The following is a 14,959-nucleotide window of genomic DNA, read 5'->3' on the forward strand; positions in this document are numbered from 1 at the left end:
GAGGTGTGCCTTAGGTGTGACAGAGGAATTTAAGGTGGAGGTGGGACTGCATCAGGGATCAGCTCTGAGCCCCTTCCTGTTTGCAGTGGTAATGGATAGGCTGACAGATGAGGTTAGACTGGAATCCCCTTGGACCATGATGTTCGCAGATGATATTGTCATATGCAGTGAAAGCAGGGAGCATGCAGAGGAACAATTGGAAAGATGGAGACATGCACTGGAAAGGAGAGGAATGAAGATTAGCCGAAGTAAAACAGAATATATGTGCGTGAATGAGAGGGGCGGATGGGGAAGAGTGAGGCTACAGGGAGAAGAGATGGCGAGGGTGGACGACTTCAAATACTTGGGGTCAACAATACAGAGCAATGGAGAGTGTGGTCAGGAAGTGAAAAAACGGGTCCAAGCAGGTTGGAACAGCTGGCGAAAGGTGTCTGGTGTGTTATGTGACAGAAGAGTGTCTGCTAGGATGAAGGGCAAAGTTTACAAAACAGTGGTGAGGCCGGCCATGATGTACGGATTAGAGACGGTGGCACTGAAGAAACAACAGGAAGCAGAACTGGAGGTGGCAGAAATGAAGATGCTGAGGTTCTCGCTCGGAGTGACCAGGTTGGATAGGATTAGAAATGAGCTCCATAGAGGGACGGCTAAAGTTGGATGTTTTGCTGACAAGGTTCGAGAGAGTAGACTTCGATGGTTTGGACACGTTCAGAGGTGAGAGAGTGAGTATATTGGTAGAAGGGTGCTGAGGATGGAGCTGCCAGGCAAAAGGGCGAGAGGAAGACCAAAGAGAAGGTTTATGGATGTGGTGAGGGAAGACATGAGGGCAGTTGGGGTTAGAGAGGAAGATGCAGGAGATAGGCTAAGATGGCAAAAGATGACACGCTGTGGCGACCCCTAACGGGACAAGCCGAAAGGAAAAGAAGAAGATTCAGCATCTTCACAAGGTCTTTTACTGTTGTTCTGGGGTTGATTTGCACACGTTCATCTCTGGGACACAGAGCCCATCTCCTTCCTGAGGGGTGTGATGGGTGGACATTCCCTTGAGATTCATACTTGTGTAAAATTCTAAAACCCTAAAGCATCTGGAAATTGCACCTAAGGATGGGCCAGACTTTTGGGGCTGCACGATTCTCTCTGATTACCTGGCCGAGTTCTTTAGATTCTGCCATTTCAAACAAGGAAGCAGAGTGTTTGAAGTGTGGCCTTAAATGCATCCCCATGTGTGCCGTTAATTAACCTGTGTTGTCAGTTAACCAGTTCAGTGAGGAGATTCCAAAGCCATGATCTCATCATCTGGGCTACACTGTGTTCTTTAAAGTGTGTGTGAACTTTGGACCTTATGGAAAATCATGTAAAATTCTCTGAAGAAATTCTCTCTCATTATGATGGCATTGTGCGACACGGTGGGGCAGCTGTAGAACCTTGGCCTCACAGTTCTGAGGACCAGGATTCAAATCCCGTCCTCCCCATGTCTGGAGTTTGCTTGTTCTCTTCTTGCCTGCATGGGTTTTCTCCCACATCCCAAAAACATGCATTAATTGGAGACTCTAAATTGCCCCAAGGTGTGACTGTGAGTGCGACTGTTGTCTGTCGCCATGTGCCCTGGGATTGCCTGGCAACCAGTTCAGGGTGTACCCTCCCTCTTGCCCGACAACAGCTGGGATAGGCTCCAGCACTCCCATGACCCTCGTGAGGATAAGCGGATGGATAGATGGATGGATATTGTGGAATTCAACAAAATGAAATAATTTTGGTAATCTTGACTGACCTGAAACCAGAAAAGTTTAGTCTGAGTTGAGCACAGACAGTGAAACAAAAACGGAAATCTTTTTGCAGTGTATGTAAACTTCCGGTATCAACTGTATATATTTACACAGAAAAACTCATTTATACTGCTCAAGTTCAGATTGATGTAAAAATGGAAAATTCCTTTGATTCTTGTTTTGGCCTCCAGCTCAAGCCAGGCCCCTCTCCACCTGCACCCGTTGCCTGCGTCAAGCTGCGCCACATGAATGACATCCTCCTCTTTAAGCACTCTTATTTTGGAAAAAAAAATAACAAATTGGGGGCCATTACTTAAAAACTTGATGGCAAAAATTACAATTTAGACGTCATCAACAAGGAATACAAATACAAAGTGATTTTATTTTTGGGTAAAAAACAAAAGCATGAGATCAGTCGGATGAAACACTGTGACACTGCCTCTTCATTGGCCGTTAATATATTTACAATTTATGGTCTAACTACAGCCTCTACACCATTCAAGAGTTTTGAGTTTAGCCCCCCAAAATTGTCCCTGTATGCGCGTTGAAGCTCTTGTCAGTGTGGTGACTGTGTGCTCACACACGGAGACTCTGCTCGGTCTGTCTTCACCATTGGTTCTAGTGTGGTTGAGATAGGGGTTGGGATTGCAGAGCTTTTATTCTCTATGGAAGAGGCGGACGAGGGTAGCGACACCACAATATACTTCTGCATGGGGCGGGAACCAGGAAGCGCAGGGCCACTGCCTGGATCCAGTTTCACCAAGGGTTGCAAGGTTGAAGAAGCACTGGGGACGGTGCTCGTAACCGTTGAGGCAGACTGGGAAGAGTTGATGGTGATTACCTGCTGGGGGAATTATACAAATATGAATGCATGCTTGTATATGCTTGTAATTCCACACACATTCGTGCAACACCATTTACAAATTCCGTTTTTTTCTGTGCGTCTTATGACCAGTTATTTGCTGAGAAACCATCCATCAGTGTTTTTCATGCTCTTTCTGAAAGAGCCATTCAAAGTGTTAATCTCCGACACACCCCCTTGTAAATGGTATACAATCAAAATGAAGGTAAACTTCCACACGTAAAAGAATATTTTTCTGTTTTGAGCAAGTGAAATGCCGAACATCCACTTTTCCACTGCCGAGCCATATAAATACAGTATGTCAAGCATCTAATATTGTGTTTTATAACAATACTTGACTACGTTATAATATATTGCTATAGAATTTCTAATTGGCCTGTGAATGAGTTTAAACGAATCAGCATGCAAAATGATTTTAAATATACACACTTTTATTCTTGCCCACATCCAATCTCTCTGGCAACCCGTTTCTTCCAAAATTATTGGGCTATCTTTTCATGTTGTAATAAATGTGAGAAAGTACAATGAGTATATTGTATGTACACCAACAAAGGCCAATAAATGCTCGCTGTTCAGGACGTCCATAGAGCCAACTGTTCAATACGCGGAGGGCGAGTTGGCAAGCCTCATTTTAACGCGATGGTCCGCTACAATTGGGTTCGACAGCACCGTGCAGTGCTGCCACTGGAAAATAGAAGCGGAACAAAAACGTATGTTTACGTACCTACACTGAGAGACAGGCTTTGTATGTCTGGGAGGAGCTCGGTTTAGCTTGGATTGTTAGTGGAAGTTAGAGAATCTTCGTCGCACATGCGTCTACATGTGTACTTCAAGTACATTTTTTCCCAAAATCAGATATCTGTAAGCCATTTATTTTTAGGACCAATGCTTTTAAAATGATTGTTTTACATTGACAAATTAAACTATAGAATATAGTAGAGATGAAAGTGAACTTTCGTGAAAATACAAATGCAAGCACTAGGGGGGCCGGGGGCATTTCTCCACCCTGGGAAATTTTTGAAAAAATGAATGGCTGTGGTGCATTCTGGCGATATCTGTGTATATAATTCAGACAAAAATTGAAACTAAAATTTCTAAGTCCTGACCCAAAAAAAAATTGGGCAGAAGTTCCCCAAGGGCCAAGCCCAAATTTTTTTTGCCCCCCATCCCCCTATCACTGGATAGTACAAAATCACATTTGTCATTAAAATATGCCATCTTATCTCAAGACAAATGAATTTAAGTGAACTATTCAGTAAAAAGGCATCTAAAATTGTCCTTTCCCCCACATTATACATATTATAGATATAGAATATACATGAAAATATATTCTAGAATTTCTACACCGTACAGAAAAACATGAAGAAGTTGATCTGTAGTAATTACTATTAACGTTTAAGTCTCAAACCCTTTAATATATATATATATATACATACACATACACACACACACACACACACACACACACACACACACACACACACACACACGCACACATTACAAAAATATACGGGTGTGGTCAGTCATGCTCGCAGATAAAGTTGCGAGTGTGATTAGGGATGGCCTTAAAATACTAACTGGATTAATATAACATAACTGTAAATTAGAAATAAACTAAACAAATATATAACTAAAATCGAAAACTAACATTTAAAACTCAGAAATGATCATTTCCAATTTCAAATGATATTAGTACAACAGGATATAAAACGGTATTTAAATTTTTTCATCAATAAAAATTCTTGATCCGACAAACTTTATCTGAAGAAAATGTAAATGCACTGGCCTGTCAAGGAATAAACACGAATGGTTTATACCCGCAATGTTTTGAAAATTCTGAAAGTTTACTTCATCATAATCGGCGTTCGTGGGAACAAGCTAGCGATACATTGGAACAAACATTCCTGTCGGCAATCGTGACGTATTGTTGTGGCGGTGGGGCACGCACCACGGGACTGCCGGAAATAGGAGGCCGGTTTGCTAGAACGCGCCTTTATGTTGCATGTGCTCGACGCGTTGGCCACACCTGAATCAAGCGACGAGGTGGATGATAGTCTGTTTTTTTTTTTTTTTAAATGCTGTCACACTGCCTCGCGATCGACGCAAAGAGCATCCCTGCCTGGAGCAACTGAATTTCCTTTGACATGGCTCATGTTGATGACTTTCGACTTAAATGCGCTCGCATTACGTGAAGCAGTTCTGAATGTGCGCTTTCGTACATGCTCAGTACATTTAACTTGCATTTCCTGTTTCCGGGTGAATACCGGTTGTTTTTTAAAGCAGCCGTGTTTAGTTAACAACGTTTATGAAATAAACTCTTAATTTAATGTCAAGACCACACAAAATAAGCAACGTCGAGAGAGAATGCGAGGGGAGGGGCATTATTACTGTTACTCGTGTTAGTGCTTCAACATCGCTACGCTCGTGAAAGCAAAACAACGAACTCAAACGCATATTCGTTCAATGTTGTCAACTAATATCCCGATTAATTTTAGGCATTTCTTCCTCAATTTTCCAGAGGAATTGTCATGAAAACTTGAAAATCCGGAGGACTTTCATCACTCATATAGGCAACTAGAAACATTTTTTCCTGCCATCGATGGCAAGGTTTAATCCACTTGCACGTGAGAGCGATTGGTGAAACGAGACCGATGGTTCTTGAATTTTCCATTTGAATTTCTGGAAAAACAATGGTGACATACCTGCTGTGTTGAGGAGGCTCCTGCACTGGTTCCCATGACGATGTATTTAGTGGCAGGTGGCGACGGCTGCGATGGGGTCCCTGGTCTCGGCGACATCAGGGTGAGGGAACTTGGAACCTTAATAATGCTGGGAGTGCGAGGCCCTGTTGATCCACTGAGTCCACTTTGTGAGACAGAGAGTGTCGGACGTGGCTGCATGATAAACAGTCACAGTTTAAGTCAATGGTTTCCAATTGTTATAAATATGATCCAAAAAGTTATTTTTTACATTTTGTCTAGCAATTCAAGACAAAAACACCCTGAGTGAAGGCTCGTATCCCTGAAAAATTGGAAGTTCACGTACAAGTGTCAGTGTACCTGTGTGATTGTTAACGTGGTTCTGTTGACTTGCTGGGCTTGCATTGCGGCTTGGGTTCTAGCCTTTATTACATGGGAGCACAGCATGGGGGCGAGGTAACCATAATCTATTCGATATTGTTCCACGTTGTCAGGTGGAGGCCGAATCTTGGCAATGACACTGGCACAGTGTTTCTTTGAAAGGAAACATTTCTCAGATGTCATACAAAAATATGCAGTAATACACATACAAACTCAAAATCAATTATTACGAGTAGGAGGCTTTGAACATGGTCCGCTCCAATTTTATCAATGTTGGAGATCACGGGTCCTTCGATCACTGCTTTGATGCGAGCGCCCTCTACAGTAAGCCGAGGAAGGATCAACGTCTTTATCACCTGCAGGGACAAAACTAGAAGGTCGGCGCTGAGGAAAAAGAAACAGTGTTCAAGTTTAAGGAACCGAACCAGGTACTCACATCAGGTCCCAGTTCGGCAAGTCCGGCAATGCAGCCGTATCTCGTTGTCCACTGGGTTTTGTCATCCAACCAACTCTGAAAATACAAATCAAATTCAAAGGGTGGGAAAAACATATACAGTATACTGGCCTTGTTACTGGTCCTGCCATCGTGTTGAGTTATCATGTTGCTGTAAAACAAAGCAAGACGACTGTGGTTGGGCCCCAGTTGCAGAAGGCAGATAGCAACGCTTTGTTCATGTGACCTCACGGAAATAGACAATTCTTTGGAGCGGCCATATTGATTGTGTTTGACCTGTCTTCTTCCAACTTTTTTATTCAATTGTTGTTCCATGCTTGCCTGACAGAATGTCAGTATTCTCTCTGATTGGCACCTAGGCAGGGGTGTTTCTTTACTCACGAGCAGAGAGCATACTATGAGCTATCAGGGGCAGAACTTTTACAACAACAACGCTCACTAAAGTGGCTACCTTGGTAACATTCTTTCCCATTTTTTTCTGAAATTAATTGGGTTTTGCGTGCATGGACGAAATCCATTCAAACATTCTTTGTTGTTCCTTTCATCAACTAGCAAAGTCTATGTTACAGTCACTGTATTGAGGACTAAGTAGCCAAAAATACGGGACATTTAATTACGGTTCCAATATATATCTGAGTGAATGGTTTCATACTCCCAAATTAAGCACTCAAATAGCGCCACCCACCACTCATACAAATACTGCATAACTGCAGTATAGTTAAGACTAAAGTGGACTCCCTATTTGCCTGGGTTAGGCCAGCCGAACAAAGAGATACTCTGTATAACTGCCATGAAAAATTACATACGTGTGAATTTGCGAGGCATTAGGTGTAAAAAAAAAAAAAAAAAAAAAAAAACAAACAAAAAAAATATATATAAATCAAGCAAATAAACCGGGGATTGTGGTTTTCAAAAAATGCAAATAAGCGAATATTAGCACTTACTTTTTGAGGAGATACAATAAATAAAATCCACAGCAAAACTTTGGACTTTGTCTTCAATGCAACTTTTAAACTGCAGTACAACCTTCTTGTGGTTTAAAATTGTGGAAGTGAAAACAAAAGCCACCTTTGTAAATGTCTTGGTGATGCGCGACTGGATGTTGTTGGTCGTGGTGCTGAAGGTTTTACAACTTTGTGCCATGAGGCGAGCGGCAAAGTCACGCAAAGCCCAGTGGTTGTCCACATCTGGCCTCAAACACAGCTGCTTGCTGACTATGCACGTGACCACAGCTGGGATGAGCTCGTGTAGCTAAAAGGGAAATAACAGAAGAAAAATGTGCAGAAAATGGTCAAAAGAAACCACTTTACGTCCCAATCAATCATAACTCTGATGCTGTTACTCACATATTTTTCCAGGTATAAAGTGGGATTGTCCATCAGTGCTTTGACCATCCGCATGAGGTAAATCAGGAGAGCTAAGTTGTTTTGAACTACATTAACACGAACCTGAAGAAAAAAGACAAAAAGATTATATCCTCATAGTGTATATGTATTGAGGGTGGAAGTGATATTGTTTTTTTTTTAAGATGCTCACTCCTTCAGAAATAAAGGTGCTGAATCTTGGTAGCATCTGATACAGTCCCGGGTCTGTGGCAATACTTTGCAAAGCTTCCTGAAGTGCACAAAGAGAGCAAATAAAAAGTAAACAATGTAAATAATTTCTTTGCTTGAAATGTGCCTTATGTGGTCTGATCATAAAATCCATCATTTAACATCAAGTTAGTGATATTAAAGTTCAGCTAAAGTACACACAGCTCTCTTGGCCTCACAGGATCCGACGCATGCTTCAGTAATTTCCTTGTAGTACAGCTGCTGTTCCACAGAAAGTTCATGTGTACTGCGAGGTTTCAACCTTATGGGACCCTTCTCCTTTCCTGAAACAGAGTTAACGTCACCAGACAATTTTAAGAACAAAATAGCTATTGAAGCAAGAGGAATTCACTTTGTGTTACATTTGATTACAATAATAAGTAGACAGTGCTTTGACCTTTACTATCAGCAGCCGTCGTCCCCTGGTTTTTGCCTTGAATGGCCCCGACCTCCTCCTGACCAGGTTTGACAACTTTGAGGGGCTCAGTGGATTCAGCCTTTTGTTGTTCTTTTGGCGCTACAAAGCAGTGAATTGCAATTAAGCTGTTGACTTTTCCCATCTTTTCTTCTTATGTTTTGTTTTTCCAAACAGCTTTACCTGGTGGTGGATTTTCCGGAATAGAAGGTTGAATCCCCTCAATACTTAACCAGTGGGCTGAAAGATGTACAGGAAGACTGATAAAACACAAAGTAATGTTGTACAAAGGCGTATAGACGGATACCTTTAAGAGACACATCCAAAGGAACTCTGGGAAGTGGTGTGTTTATAATATCACTAAGATCCACTTCTTTCTCCTCGTAGAAATGGAGCTCTCTTCCACCACCACTTGCAAAACGAAAAGGGATAAACTCTTGGGACTGGAATCCGTACAGGGGCTGCAAAGAGCAAACTTGACTTAAAATGCACAATTGATGCAAAAACTACTGCAAGTGATGATGATACACGTCCTACAAATAAATCAATTTAGTGGTTTTACATAAAGAATGCTTTCACTTACCTCTACATTTTTAAGCTTGAGGGCATTATCAATATCACTGGTAGTTAGTTTACGTCTCTTCCCGTGATGCATAAATTTAAGAGCATCCTTAAAAAAAAAACAGCAGTAGTACATAACAAACATTAAGATTTTATAGCATTAAGCCTGACAACAGTGACAACTGTGACTCACAAAATAATTTTTTTTTTCAGTCATTTTCCTCAAATGGTTGTGGTGTACCTGTGTAATTTCTTTAATTCTGTAGCTGACTTCTTCACTTAGGGCTGTGCAGCTGTCCTCCTGTAACTGGCCTACTCCCACAGACTCTGCCATCGCCTTCATGGACTCTGTAGGGAGGACCACTGAACACGGCTTTTGACGCCTTTCCTCCGCCATCACTGACAAATTACACACGCTGTCAATGCAATACTTTCCAGGATGAAGGTCACATGCACGGTGCAAAGTACATAGAGATAGTAACAGGAAGTTGAAGTACCACAACAGTATGCAAACATAATTACTACTTAATATGCGTTCAGGAAGTAAAATTGATTCAAGTGGATAGTCAGTGAGATAAAAGCCCCAAAAAAGACCACTTAAAAGATTACTGCTTTCGTGATGTAGCGGTTTCATACTCAGAAAGGAATATATAAAGTTCATGTTTAAGTCAATAACATGGAATAAACCTAAATCATGAATGGGATACCCGTCTGTGCATCAACTCGTGTGAAGTCAAAACAAGGTGGACATATCGCTCTAACAGACATAACATACTAAGGCACACAATGCTGCATAACTCAAAACCCCTCCAAAAATATATGTAGCTCGTTCCTGAATTATGTTTCTGTAACTGTAGCAGCTTGAGTTTGCGGATGTGTGTTAGCCTGAAGGCTAATTCGCTTACTTGAGTGGACGTTTTTCAATTTACCTGCGTAAAGCGTCCTCCTTTTAGGGGGTAAGCGGTAACTTCCACGAATATGAGCACTTACTATTGAAATGTGCATCGACACATATTTCGCAAAACTAAACGTTCGCCGAAATAATCCATTCCATAGACTCAACTAGCCAGACCGCTGAAAGCAACAGGAAGCTCCATTCGTGATGGAGCACTTGTTTTCCGTTCCGTTGCCATTTTGAGGCAACTTCCGGTTGGGTTGTTGCATTTGCCAAACTACAGATTTTAACCGTTTGTAAAACTCAGTAAAAGCCATGAATATTACTCGTGTTTATCCCTATGATAAATATAATGTATCTTCTGGAGCCGCGTTCATTTTCTAAATATTTTTATGTACTGATGCATGCGTGGATGTGGATAGGTTTCCATTTTCCCATAATGCCTATCTGTGGCAGAACGTATTAAACATAAAAAAAAAAAATCAACATTCGACACGCCTCTTTTGAATTGCGTGCATACGGTAACGAATGAAGTGAAGTTTAATGAAGGGCAAAGCACGACGGCAAAAAAAAAAAAAATGAAATAGCAAGGATGCCGGTAAATTGTTCTGCATGCACAATGTTATCAAGTTTTATTTACACCCAGAGAACTCTCACATGTTGTACACTTATTACTAATACTTGTTTAAAATGTTGTATGTGTACATGCTTTGGTATTGGCAAAAAAAGAAAATGTCAAGAAAATTTGGTGACGAGCCAGTTTACCACCAAACTATCCTGGCAAAGCTTTGCTTTTAATCGGAAAGTCGACCTTTCCAACATGGCCACGACGTAACCATGTTGTTTAGCTGGATTGATGCCCGTAGCTTTTACTTTATACCTATGTTTTCAATGTGGTTTTTTTTTTTTTTGTGGAACTTTTACCATCGTTCAAGTTTAAAGGGAACCTTTTTGTGGTTGCAACAAAGACGCAAGTGAGGGTCCGTAAAAGGACGTTTTCAAATGATCATGTTTAGATTCATATCGCAGGCTTTCACTGCGGCTCAAAAGTCATCAGTGAATATATCTGTGTCGCGTATTTTTCCAACAGATTATGAAACGTCGACGGTTTCAATGTTACGGTGCGTTGCTTTTCGCTGCCCCATATATAACTTCTTGTGTAATTTCGACATCTGCATGCATAAAGATGCATACCGTTTTCAGCAGTATTAGTCGCTAATATATATTTGATGCGTATTTATCTAAATTTATCCATTACCGAGTAATTTGCTGTCTGTGTCTGTTGTGTTTTTGGTCAATGTTTGTTATGTTTTTCTCTTCGCGAAGGATGTCCAGTGTCTGTACCGCAAAATACTTCAGGACAAGTGCAGCTCGAGTATGTGAACACACACAGAAGTCCAATAACGCAGTAATAGTGCCAGAATCCACTGAAACCCAAACAGCGCATAAACAACAAAACCAAGATTCCAGTGAAGTCAACAAACTTAACGAGCCATATCACGGAGACAATATTAAGAAAGGAAAGGAAGGGGCACCAGTTTTAGCCAAGAGTGGGAAGGAGAGTCTACTTGATCTTCTCGGAGCCATGAAGGTGGACGTCACCAGCAAAAGAAGGCTAAAAAGTGTCAACGTTAAGCAGAACCAGCCTAAGTCAACGCCGGTTGCTATGGAGAGTACCATTAGCATGTTTCAGAAGGCTTCAGAGGAGGCTTCATCTGAGACGTAAGATTATTTTTATAAATTATTTTTGTTGTCAACATTGAGTAACGTGACAAGTGGCTGCCATCTTTGTGGAATAAAAAAACAACAACACATGGAATAAGCAGCTAAGTAAGTGAAGTTTTTAGGGTAGGCCTCAATGAAATATTTTGAAACTTTTGACTTGCCGATGTCTTGGAATTTCTGCAAGCACGAGTGATTGGTGAATACCTTTTAATTAAAACTTGAAATTTGTTCCCAAAGTAACAAACAAATTCGTTTTATTCTATAAATTGCGAGCATTGTCTGTCCATATTTTCTAGAGGCAATGCCACACAAAAGGAATATTCAAAAAGGCATTTTTTTTCTCCCAAAACGAAAAAAAAAATTCAATCCCTTCGGAATCCAACATCAGATTTTCCCCCCAAAAATTGCTGCATCGTCCTCGGGCTAAGGTGGCCATTCCAAACAGAGTCCTCATTTTGACAGACACTCGTTTTTTGCCATGTCACTTTGCCATTTCCTGGTTACGATCTTTCTTTCTTCACCAGTTCCGCTTCTCTTTCTTTTTTTTCCAAGTCGTACACTGGATCCAGCACTGCTTGCAGCCGCTTCCGCTGCTGCTTCCACTCTTCCTAACCGGATCCGGGCAGAGTCCGAGCTGCTGAAGCAGCTGAGGCGGCACGAGGCCATCACTGAAGCTCACAAGAAGGGTGACGTCAACAACCTGGGGTAGATTTATGTCAAACCACCTCACCACAACCACTATCGTGTTGAGGTTGTAGTTTTGTTTCATAGTTATAGTTTCGTAGTTACAGAATGTCTGTCATGGAATTTTGTACGGTGGCTCATTTGGCCCGTTCACCAACCTCGTAGGTCTCGATCGTCCTGTCATGAAGAAAATCTCGCTGACCTTACTGGTTTCTACGTTTCGCGTGGTTGCGGCTTTCCTATTGTTCATCATCCGCAGCAGTCAGCAGTTATTATATGCCCGTCATGTTTTTTTTCTTTACCATCACTCTAAAACAAAAATGTGTCCATACTTCTTTCTGATGTAGGATTTGCAGAACATTCCCAATCCAACTTGCAGTGGCACACTTGCTCAACACTAACCTTGCGATCTCTCAATGATTTTCTAGAGTGATTATATCTGACATGAAGGTGGGAAAATACTACAACCGACAGAACGCTCGACCAGCCAATCAGATCAGGTTTGACGACGACGGGCGGGGCTACACACAAGATCGAGGAATCACTGCAGAGCTGGACGGCGTTCGCAAAAAGTAAATTGCTCGATTTGGGTCTGACGATCACATTCTGATGCTGAGAAGATGCTGATGTTCGTTTTGTTTTCTTTTTAAGGAAGCACTTGTTTACAGGAAGAAGACTCAACATTTTCTCTACCACGCCTGATGAAGACAGAGTGGAAGCAACACTTGGTAATAATTCTTTTATTTATACCAGAATTCATTCATTCACCAACATTTTGGTAAAATACAAACAACTAAGAAGTTGAAACAGATTTTGTTTGGCCTAAGGGGTTCCACTATATTTGGCGATCCATCCATCCATTTTCTTTGCCGCTTATCCTCACGAGGGTCACGGGGAGTGCTGGAGCCTATCCCAGCTGTCAACGGGCAGGAGGCAGGGTACACCCTGAACTGGTCGCCAGCCAATTGCAGGGCACATGGAGACAAACAGTCGCTCTCACAATCACACCTCGGGGCAATTTAGAGTGTCCACTTAATGTTGCATGTTTTTGGGATGTGGGAGGAAACCGGAGTGCCCGGAGGAAACCCAGGCAGGCACGGGGAGAACATGCAAACTCCACACAGGCAGGTCTGGGATTGAACCCAGGACCTCAGAACTGTGAGGCCAATGCTTGACCAACTGAACCACTGTGTCCATTTTGCAGTCATGATATCCAAATAAATGATTCTTCCATCCATCCATCCATCCATCCATTCATTTTCTCTAGCGCTGGTTCTTGTTGGGGTCCCACGTAAAGTGGACTCCATCCCAGCTGACCGCAGGCCACCAGTGGGCTTCACCCTGTACTGGTCGCCAGCCAATTGCCCATGTAGACAAACCAACAACCTTTTCCACATACTGTTCTTCACAACTATGCACAATTTGAGATCTTCGGCAAACGGAACGTGCATGTTTTAGGGATGTGCGAGGCTGCTTGAATATCTGTCAAAAACCCAGGCACACACGGGCAGGTTACACAAACTCAGATTTTGAACTCTGAACCTCTCGACTGTGATGCAGATATGTTAACCGTTATAAAGTATATTCTATATATTACAGATGTTTGAATATGCTATCTTCACGTTTCTGCTTCTTAGCTCGACCGACCCTGTGGGACGTGGACTTTGCTAACCAGCTGACTTCTTCTGCCAACCAAATGCCTCGAAATGCCTTTGAGGAAATGATCCAGTGGACCAAAGAGGGCAAACTGTGGCAGTACCCGATCGACAATGAAGCAGGTCAGCCTATAACTGCTGTCCTTGATTTGGCCAACCATGACTGACAGTGTTCCGGCCTTTTGTTAGGTCTTGAGGAGGAGGCCAGCGTCCCTTTCCATGAGCACGTCTTCCTGGAGAAGCACCTGGAGGAGGGCTTCCCCAAGCAGGGCCCAATACGGCACTTCATGGAGCTTGTGGTGACCGGTTTGTCCAGAAACCCCTATCTGACCGTCCAGCAGAAGAAGGAGCACATTTCCTGGTTCAGAGACTACTTTAATCAAAAACAGGATGTCCTCAACGAGGCTGAGGTTTACCTAAATTAAATTTGGACCAGAAACTCAAATGATGTATAAGCTCTTAATTAATAAAGTGGAAATGCGGGTGGCAAAGCAATTGTACAGTCAAAAGTTTTAGTCCACAATCATTTATTTTTGTTGGAAAATTCACCTTACTAAAAGAGGTAGAACTAATATTTGTGGAAGGTAACTGAAAGAGCACCGCAGAGGAAAGACTGGCAACTAAATTCAGTATGAGGAGTATAAAAATGAGATGTTTTCAGTTGTGACGGCAACATCATTAAAACAACATCCTTAATGGATGTTTGACGATTATTTGTCGATGGGATGAATTGGTTGAACGTCGCGGTTTTCGAAGGGGTGTTGAGAACCGTCTGTCATTTTGATTGATGATGTTTTTCTTGGCAGGCAGCGAAATAGCTTTCTGTTGGCACGTCGCATCTTGGACCTCGGCTCGTTTACGCTACATGTTGAAGTAGAAATTGAACCTTGTGGCCTTTCAGCGGAAGTGCTCCTCATGCGGGGAACATATGAACAATGAAGCGTGCAGTTTCTTCGTGGTCACCCTCCGCTTTATTTATTGTCTGAAAAAAGCTTGTACGAAGGAGCACTTGACGTTTGAAAACATTCCCGTTTCCACATTTTGTTCACTTTTCCTTAAACATGTCCATGAGCGGCACGGTGAGGTGTTGGTAATTTGGATAATTGCGGCGGAAATATGCATGTTTGTTTATACACCTGGGCCCACATGCTGACAATCATGTTTGGAGTAGTCGCGGCTGTAAAACTGCTGCGAAACTGGACGTTGCTTTCAATATAGACATATATTTGTCGCTAGGGAGCAGCACTGGCACAAGTCATATTTTAAATGGGGA

At 42.1% G+C, this 14,959-nt stretch overlaps 2 protein-coding genes across 5 annotated transcripts; one reads left to right on the forward strand and one right to left on the reverse strand.

Moving 5' to 3' along the window:
• Nucleotides 1–2,125: 2,125 nt before the first annotated feature.
• taf6 (TAF6 RNA polymerase II, TATA box binding protein (TBP)-associated factor) lies at nt 2,126–10,012 on the reverse strand. Of its 2 annotated transcripts, none has more exons than XM_061803242.1 (15): nt 9,657–10,012; nt 8,969–9,126; nt 8,750–8,836; nt 8,474–8,627; nt 8,350–8,406; nt 8,149–8,268; nt 7,914–8,035; nt 7,696–7,773; nt 7,506–7,607; nt 7,228–7,410; nt 6,142–6,216; nt 5,936–6,061; nt 5,685–5,858; nt 5,328–5,519; nt 2,126–2,604 (listed from the first exon to the last, which is right to left on the reverse strand). In XM_061803242.1, the coding sequence occupies exons 1-15, from the start codon at nt 9,730–9,732 to the stop codon at nt 2,320–2,322; spliced, it is 1,989 nt and encodes a 662-aa protein (XP_061659226.1). In that variant the 5' UTR covers nt 9,733–10,012; the 3' UTR covers nt 2,126–2,319. The 2 variants fall into 2 exon arrangements, with proteins under 2 accessions (XP_061659226.1, XP_061659225.1); XM_061803241.1 differs by having other exon boundaries at nt 2,126–2,607.
• Nucleotides 10,013–10,092: 80 nt separating this feature from the next.
• mrps31 (mitochondrial ribosomal protein S31) lies at nt 10,093–14,321 on the forward strand. 3 transcript variants are annotated; one of them, XM_061803244.1, is made up of 7 exons: nt 10,093–10,220; nt 10,949–11,344; nt 11,900–12,052; nt 12,460–12,603; nt 12,683–12,759; nt 13,669–13,809; nt 13,876–14,321. In XM_061803244.1, the coding sequence occupies exons 2-7, from the start codon at nt 10,950–10,952 to the stop codon at nt 14,109–14,111; spliced, it is 1,146 nt and encodes a 381-aa protein (XP_061659228.1). In that variant the 5' UTR covers nt 10,093–10,220; nt 10,949; the 3' UTR covers nt 14,112–14,321. The 3 variants fall into 3 exon arrangements, with proteins under 3 accessions (XP_061659228.1, XP_061659227.1, XP_061659229.1); XM_061803243.1 differs by lacking the exon at nt 10,093–10,220 and adding an exon at nt 10,544–10,743; XM_061803245.1 differs by lacking the exon at nt 10,093–10,220 and adding an exon at nt 10,548–10,602.
• Nucleotides 14,322–14,959: the final 638 nt, after the last annotated feature.

Source organism: Syngnathoides biaculeatus, chromosome 18 (genome assembly GCF_019802595.1).
Source record: "Syngnathoides biaculeatus isolate LvHL_M chromosome 18, ASM1980259v1, whole genome shotgun sequence".
NCBI lineage: Eukaryota > Metazoa > Chordata > Actinopteri > Syngnathiformes > Syngnathidae > Syngnathoides > Syngnathoides biaculeatus.

Bases quoted from the DNA above. Each gene is read 5' to 3' on its own strand.
- mrps31 (XM_061803243.1), top strand. From the start codon at position 10,625: ATGATCATGTTTAGATTCATATCGCAGGCTTTCACTGCGGCTCAAAAG. The intron at 10,744-10,948 runs GTGCGTTGCTTT...CTCTTCGCGAAG, and splicing joins TCGACGGTTTCAATGTTACG to GATGTCCAGTGTCTGTACCG. The intron at 12,053-12,459 runs GTAGATTTATGT...ATGATTTTCTAG, and splicing joins GGTGACGTCAACAACCTGGG to AGTGATTATATCTGACATGA.
- taf6 (XM_061803241.1), bottom strand. From the start codon at position 9,732: ATGCACATTTCAATAGTAAGTGCTCATATTCGTGGAAGTTACCGCTTA. The intron at 8,837-8,968 runs GTACACCACAAC...TTTTTTTTTAAG, and splicing joins GAATTAAAGAAATTACACAG to GATGCTCTTAAATTTATGCA. The intron at 8,269-8,349 runs GTAAAGCTGTTT...ACTGCTTTGTAG, and splicing joins TCCGGAAAATCCACCACCAG to CGCCAAAAGAACAACAAAAG.